The following is a 7,746-nucleotide window of genomic DNA, read 5'->3' as shown; positions in this document are numbered from 1 at the left end:
GCGCTGCGGGGCGGAGCGGAGCGCGGCGCCGCCTCGCCCCGGCGGCCGCCGTGAGCTGGGCTGCGGCGGCGCCCGCGGCCGCTGGGCGATGGCGGCGCGGAAGAAGCGCGGGTGGCCGCGCAGCCGCTAAGTAGGGCAGCGGCGGGGCGGCGGCGGGGCCGTCGCGGCGGCTGCGCCATGCGGGCCGGGCGCGGGGGGCCGGCCGGGAGACGGCGCCGGGGGCGGCGCGCCCTGCTGCCCGCCGCGGGCCCCGGGGCGCCGGGGCGCTGAGCAACAGTTGGCCCCGCTGCCGCCCAGCATGAAAGTGTGCCGGCGGAAGGCGCTGGCGCTGTGCCTGGGCTACGCGCTCCTGCTGCTCCTGGCCGCCCTCAACCTGCTGGAGTACAAGTGGCGGCGGGAGCCGCGGCGCTGCGGGGAGCCCCCGGCCGCCCCCCGCCACCGACCCCCGCCGCCGCCGCCGCCGCCGCCGGCCGGGAGCCGCGGTCCGGCGGGCGCCCGGCGGCAGCTGGTCTATGTCTTCACGACCTGGCGCTCGGGGTCGTCCTTCTTCGGGGAGCTCTTCAACCAGAACCCCGAGGTCTTCTTCCTCTACGAGCCGGTGTGGCACGTCTGGCAGAAGCTGTACCCCGGGGACGCCGTCTCGCTGCAAGGGGCGGCCCGCGACATGCTGAGCTCCCTGTACCGCTGCGACCTCTCCGTCTTCCAGCTCTACAGCACGGCGGGCGCCGGCAAGAACCTCACCACGCTGGGCATTTTCGGGGCGTCCACCAACAAGGTCATCTGCTCCTCGCCCCTCTGCCCGGCCTACCGCAAGGAGGTGGTGGGCATGGTGGATGACCGGGTGTGCAAGAAGTGTCCTCCGCAGCGCCTCAGCCGCTTCCAGGAGGAGTGCCACAAGTATCGCACGCTGGTCATCAAGGGCGTCCGCGTCTTTGACCTGGCTGTCCTCGCCCCACTCATGCGGGACCCGACCCTGGACCTCAAAGTCATCCACCTGGTGCGGGACCCCCGGGCCGTCGCCAGCTCCCGCATCAAGTCCCGGCACGGCCTCATCCGGGAGAGCCTGCAGGTGGTGAGGAGCAGGGACCCCCGCATCCATCGCATGCCCTTCCTTGATGCTGGCCACAAGCTGGGTGGAAAGAAGGAGGGGGGGGGTGGCTCAGACTACCATGCCCTGGGTGCCATGGAGGTCATCTGCAGCAGCATGGCCAAGACCCTGCAGACTGCCCTGCACCCCCCTGACTGGCTGCAGGGCAACTACATGGCTGTGCGCTACGAGGACCTGGTGGTCGAGCCCATCAAGACCCTGCGGCAGGTGTACGGCTTCGTCAACCTGGCGGTCAGCCCAGAGATGGAGAAGTTCGCCCTCAACATGACCAGCGGCCCCGGCTACTCCTCCAAGCCCTTCGTGGTGTCGGCCAGGAACGCCACCCAGGCGCTGAGTGCCTGGAGGACTGCGCTCAGCTACCAGCAGATCAAGCAGGTCGAGGAGTATTGCCACCAGCCCATGGCCCTGCTGGGCTACGAGAGGGTCGGCAGCCCCGAAGAGGTGAAGGACCTCAGCAGAACGTTGCTCAGGAAGCCGCGGCTGTGACGGGGCAGCGTGCGCCCGCCGACTGCCCTCGGGGGCGGCTGAGCCCGGCTGGGGAGAGGAGATCCTCCGGCTGGCTTGAGTGAGGGAGGGAGCTGGGAAAAGCAACACGGTTTCCGATTTCCTCCAAAGACTGCTGAAGGGTAACATAGAGTAATGTGATGATTTCTTTCTTTTTTTCAATTTTTTCCCCCCTCTACATTGGGTTAGATGCGATTTAAAAAAAAATAAAAATAAAGTGGAACAGAATATATGTGTAAAGACCCTTTCCCCTTCTCTAAAATGCCAGGCAGTGATTCTGTACCAAAATCTTGTTTATGGAGTTCTTTTGAGTTTGAAGATGGTAACAAAAACTCTTGCACAATTCCTAGCACATCTTTATCTCCCTTGGTGCGGAGGGGATGCCCTTGGAAAGCAGAATGCTGAAAATCAGACTTTTGTATGAAAGCAAATGTTCAGACATGATAGTAATAAAAAAAAAAAATAAATGATATTCATTTTTATAATTACCTCAATTGTTTGGGAATTACAGTGTTGCTTATGCACAGCTAGAGGGGATGCTTGCTTAAAATAGCAACGTGGACTTTTTTAAGGGTATGGGTGGAGGGCTGGAGTGCAACATTTGACATGTTCAAAGATTAGGAGGTGCTCTCGCAGAAACAAGTACAGATCTCACGAATGTAGGCAGGTTCTGTGGCTATGTCAATGCAGGTTTCTATTTAACTATTGTCTTTTTTGTTGTATTTAAAAAGTCTTTCAAGTGCCACTGTATTAGTGTCTCAAGAGTTTTAAAACGTTTGCCATCACAGCAGTATTTATTTTTGTCTTGACATGTACGTGCAGGAGTCACTGTCAAACAGAAGTGGATCTACAGCGTGACAAGAAGTGCAGGATTTAAAAAGACATTTATCATACTGGAAACATTAGCATGTGTGAAAACAAAAATAAAATTATATATATTATATATATTCTATAGTGTTAACAATACAGTAAGCTATTTAAGATATTTCTTGACATCGATTGGTAACAGGCATAACAGGGAAGCATAGAAGAATGCATAAAATGATTTATTTTTCCCTTTTGTCTAAGTGTCCGAGGGTATATTTACGTACGAGGAGGGAGGAAACGTACAGCTGTGTGTTCATAGCTGTAATGGAGCTTTTACAGAGTCAACCTAGCGTTTGATTTCAGAGTGCTGCTTAGATACTCGTTTCTTGTGAATTGTCATTGCTCTGTGATGGAGCCAGATGGTGGTCTGGCTCTTTCTGGGAGCTTTGCCTAGAGACTCTGTCCCATCGTTAAAACTTGATTAAAAAAATACGAGGTTTTACTACTTCTGCTTTTATAATTTCCTGAAAAAGTCCTGGTTTTATTAAAAGTTAAGTGGTGTGTTGTGTATTAGAAGTGCAGACACCTGAAGTAGTTTTTAATCTTGGCGGTGTTCTCTGATGCTCTTTGAAGGCTCATTTTGGAACTTGAATTTTTAAACAAAAGTGGTTTTGCCAAACTGTTCTCTTAGGAGACTATAGACTTTTCTACAGGAAGTACATTTTACATTGCCTGTGTGGGTGTTGTGCCTTCAGCACATGTAAAGAGTATGAGTAGGAAAAAGGAACTTGATTTGTGAAAATAAATTGATATAAACAGGATGCTGGTAAGTGTGTGTGTATGTACGTGTGAAAATTTTAGTGATGTGTAATGTGTCCATTTCTTGTGTCAGTACTTTTAAGTTAAACAGGTGATAGCTGGCTACTAAGCTATTCGAGTTCTTGATGAAATTTTGGCATTAGATGTTGAACTTTGAAAAGGAAACACATTTAATAAACTAGTTAAAAGATTATTGCATAAGGTTGCCTATACACTTGCTGAATGGCTACATTACACACGTCCGTTCGCTCAGTTCATCATCACTGTCAGCACAAACAGCATTAATAATATCTATCTCTGGAAGATTTTATAATTGGCCTGTTAGGATGTATTCCCAAATTCCAGATAGCAGCGCTAAAAATGGGAGGGATAGTTAATTTGGTATTTAAAATACATATTGAGGTACTTGTGGCTTTGTGAGATTAGGTGTTTTGTGTTATCACTGTATGTATTCTGAGTGGATTTTGGACGTCTGGGTTTGGGCTGTACCCTGTGGGATTTTTTTTCTTTTTTTTTTTCAGTCGGTGTGTCCTAGGGCAGTGCTTGAAAATCTGATCCGCTTGTAGAGCGTGTCGCTTGCTTCTTATCCATCCGCTGCTTTAGGAAGCACCCCTGCTACCCGCTGCACAGTCCTGCCCGTCTGCCTCGCAACAGCCGCGCGCGCGTTTGAGGCGCTGCTATCGGCAGGGAGCTGCAGAGCCTCTACGCAGAGCGGTGCGCTGCCCAGGGGGAAGCGAGCCCAGCTTCCCCTCCGGGCTGGGACGCTGCGCCCCGATTTTGGCTCCTGCTGCGTTAAGTATGAGACTTTGCTGTGATTTCTAAATTGGGCTTTCTCATGACAGCGTGTTACAGCATAAGCTCATTTGATTTTTGGGGGCTGAAGCACGGTCCGTTACATATGCATAATTCCTTGGTCTCTTCTGAGAAAGTTTTCTGGGTGAGTAAAGTGAACAGGAATTAATTGCCTGTGGGAGTGTGAACTAGATGAGCCCGATTGACTTAGCTTCCAAAAATCTCCTTTGGATTCTAATTATATTAAAAAGCTCATCCTGTCATTCTGAGCGAGCACTCGCTGCTCTTCTAATAATGGTGCATTGCAAGCATCTGCTTCACTTTACTGATATGAACGGTGTGCCAGTAGAGTTACAGCGTCTGAATCTGGTCCATAATTTGAGCTCCACCTACTACATTGCAGCAAGGAATCACCCAACGTACTGTACAGTTGTACCTGGGCATGTTTTGGTGAACAGAAAAAATAATGTGAAGCTCATTTTGTGAAAATAAAGGACTGCAATTTTGTTTGGGTAAAGCTTCAGGAGAAGTGAATGGGACTCTGCTTGCGTAAAATGCTGGTGGGCTAAGCCCTACCTTTACTGCCACTCCATTAAAAAAAAAAGTATGTGAACAACCAGCAGTTAAAAGAGGCCGTTTTTAGTCCTTTTTTATATTCAGAAAAGAGGATTAGAGGAATTAAAGGCAAACATAGCTGAAAAAAAAAAAAAAGAAAAAGTTTTCAATGTGGAAAATCAGAGAGAAAAATAGGATATCAGAAAGATGATGAACACGATTACAAAAGACCTCTGCCTGTTGTGAGGAGGGACATCTAGCTGCGGTCAGAATACTTACAACAATACTTGACTCTTATGCTTAAAAATAGTGCCTGGGTTTGCTTTCTGTCTGATTTAATAATTACAGTGTACTTCTTCAACTGAAGCTAACGCTTGTATTAGTGAAGAATCAATAGCATACACAAGGTACAGGGTGCCCTAAGTTGCACTGAACTGGGAGGGAGACTGTTTTGAAGACTTGGCACGTTGTTTCGATGGAACAGAAAGGCCAGTGCGCAACTACGTGTTGTTTTCTGCTGTGAACAAACCCAGAAAATTGTACAAGTATTGTAAATACAAGGTAATGATCACGCGGTGCATGAAAACACAGGAAAACCCTCTGTCCTCCACTGAATCAACTTAAAACACAATACGTGTAAAAGTGTGCAAGTTGCTGCAGCTGACCTAAATGCTGATAATGAAAAAATGGTCAGATAAAGTATCATCTTTCAGTCTTTCTAACAAAAGGAGGAAGTTGTTAATTTTTCCGATCACTTTGTAATTTGTCAGGTGTTAAGCTTCATGCCCTGACTGGGAAGAGGAACATAACTGACTTAATTTAAAACCACAAACCTTGTTTTTCAGTTACAATTTGAACTCGGGTCTCTAGAGATGAAATGCTGCTGGTTATAATCAATTCTGAGACAAGTGTTTTTCATCCTGTAGGCCATGAGAAGACGAGTGGGATTATTCTTTATTTCCCCCTTCATTTCTAATTGCTGTGATGTGTTTTAAGTGTCCTTGAAAGTGAAGGGTGTTTAACATGATCTTTTGCACACCGCAAGGGGTGGTCTTAGAGCCTGTGTTTGAGTTTTGCTCCTGTGCATCCCTTTAAGTGCAGGCATGGGTCTCTTTGGAGCGGTGAATGCCAGTTGCGTCAAATTGTGTGGGGCTGCTTAACGTGAACAGACTGAACGTCGGGCAAATGCTGCTTGTGTTAATCAAATGGATCAAAAATGTTGTTTTTCTAGTGCCATTTCAATTAAGGGTGTTGTACCAGGATAAGTATTACTCTGCTGGAATTATGCATATAAATAAGGCAAGCAGATTTAATTTGGAGGCTCTAAGTGAGCGTGAGACTGCTTGCCATTGATGTATCCCACTTCGATGGCCGGTGCTTTCTGCTAGTTATCCTGGCAGTCATTGGATGCGGTTTACATTTTGTATCAGAGCTCCTGAGCAAGATCTTATGAAAATGTGCGCATGTTCTAAAATAAAAACATACATGGAATAACATTTCAGCAATATTCATTATATTGCACACATTTAAACTAAAAAATAAGGTTTATCTCGTTTATTTGGATTTGCTGGTATCAAATGATTTCTGCTAATGTGTTTAAATAAGAGCTCTTGGCTGTCATGACATCTGTGATTCTTCACCTAATTTGTCAATCATGCAAAGAAAATGTACAAGATTCTGTACAACACAGACTGTTTTAACTTTGCAAGCTGGAAAATTTCCTTGTATTTATTCTGCTTCAGGGCCTGGGGTTGCCTGCATCATGAGATCATGAAAGGATCACAAGAATGGGCCTGCATTATTGAGTGTTTAGTGTTTGGATCAATGCAAATCTGATGAAAATCAGTGCGAAACATAAGGTGTCCTGTCTTCCCTTGATGTGTGAAGAGCCAACGTTCCTCAGACACATCAATAACATGAAAGCTATGCAAAGAAACAATTCATAATATAAATGACATTGCAAATGGGAGAAGTAGGATTAAAGAATCATCTGCTTCTGCAGTGAAACACAAAGCTGTAAAATGCATGTAAAAATATATGGCATATTCCTTCACAGAAGAAAATTCTGTATGGAAGGGACCCATTTACACCCACTGATGTGGGTGAGATCTGTGGCGTCCACTTCAATGTCTGATCTAGCAATATGCTTGTTATAAACAGGGTGGTGAGAAGGGAATTGAGGTCGAGCAGTAGGTTACCAACTCTTCGTTCCTATCAGAGAAATTGGTGCGTAGCCAGGACAGCCTGCGCATCTTTTAGTATGAGGTGCCACAAACTTGTGTCTGGATACAATGGCATTATTCTGATGGGGTTTGAATGAAAATAGGACTTTCCTGCTGAAAAACAAGATGAAAATCAGCTTGGAGGAATTCCCCAAATGAAAAGTTATTAACAAAGCAATCTGAGCAAGGAAGGCTGGTAGGAGCTGCTGAGCAACCTGTTTCTAACTGCATCAGTGGAAGCTGAAGTTGCTAACTGGAAGGGGCCCTGCAGCTACAATTTTAAGGACTCTGAAGATGCTAATAAGCTTTAAGTGGGATTTTTAAGAACACCTTCACGTGTCATTTTCATTGGAAAGGGAATATTACAGTGGGAGTTATATTTCAGGGTGTCTCCAAAAATCATGGCCTCATAAATTTGTATTGGAAGGGGCCTCAGGAGGTTTCTGGTCCAACCTCCTGCTCAAAGCAGGGTCAGCTTACGAGATCAAACTAGGTTGCTCCAGGCTTTATTCTGGTGGATCTTGGAAACACCCGAGGACAGAGACTGCACAATCTCCCTGAGCAATCTGTCACAGTGCTTGACGGTCCTTGTGGTGAGCCATGATGCTTCAGCAAAACTGGCCCCAAATCACTAATTATGCTACCTAAATTTCTTGTCCCTTAATTTTGTGTTTTGCCCATGACTACCGATGTAAGTCATGTCCTCACTTCCCCGTAACTGCAATAGATGTTGGCTGCAGCTCAGCTGTCGCGAAGGATCAGCAGCAAAATGGTTAATGAGTAGTGATCTCAGTGGAAAAACGTGGATTCACAATTAGAATGCTGCATCCAGCAATGTCCCTTGTTTTACCCAGGAGTGATAAAGAGAGCAGAGGGAAAAGAAATTCATTTAGAAGAAAGGAAAGGAATACAAAGCGGAGTCTATCAGAAGTTGCTCTT

General features: G+C 47.0%; 1 protein-coding gene across 1 annotated transcript; it reads left to right on the top strand.

The window, feature by feature from the left end:
* The first annotated feature begins 211 nt into the window (after nucleotides 1-211).
* Nucleotides 212-6,081, top strand: CHST2 (carbohydrate sulfotransferase 2). Its single transcript, XM_087740585.1, has one exon. It carries the CDS (start codon nucleotides 299-301, stop codon nucleotides 1,592-1,594), a length of 1,296 nt encoding a protein of 431 aa, XP_087596711.1. The 5' UTR covers nucleotides 212-298; the 3' UTR covers nucleotides 1,595-6,081.
* The last annotated feature ends 1,665 nt before the right edge of the window (nucleotides 6,082-7,746 follow it).

This window comes from Nipponia nippon, unplaced genomic scaffold, assembly GCF_047370975.1.
Source record: "Nipponia nippon isolate SJK-2023a ecotype South Korea unplaced genomic scaffold, ASM4737097v1 scaffold_7, whole genome shotgun sequence".
In the NCBI taxonomy this organism is placed as follows: domain Eukaryota; kingdom Metazoa; phylum Chordata; class Aves; order Pelecaniformes; family Threskiornithidae; genus Nipponia; species Nipponia nippon.
This window is presented reverse-complemented; position numbering and strand designations above follow the sequence as displayed.

Bases quoted from the DNA above. Each gene is read 5' to 3' on its own strand.
- CHST2 (XM_087740585.1), top strand. From the start codon at position 299: ATGAAAGTGTGCCGGCGGAAGGCGCTGGCGCTGTGCCTGGGCTACGCG.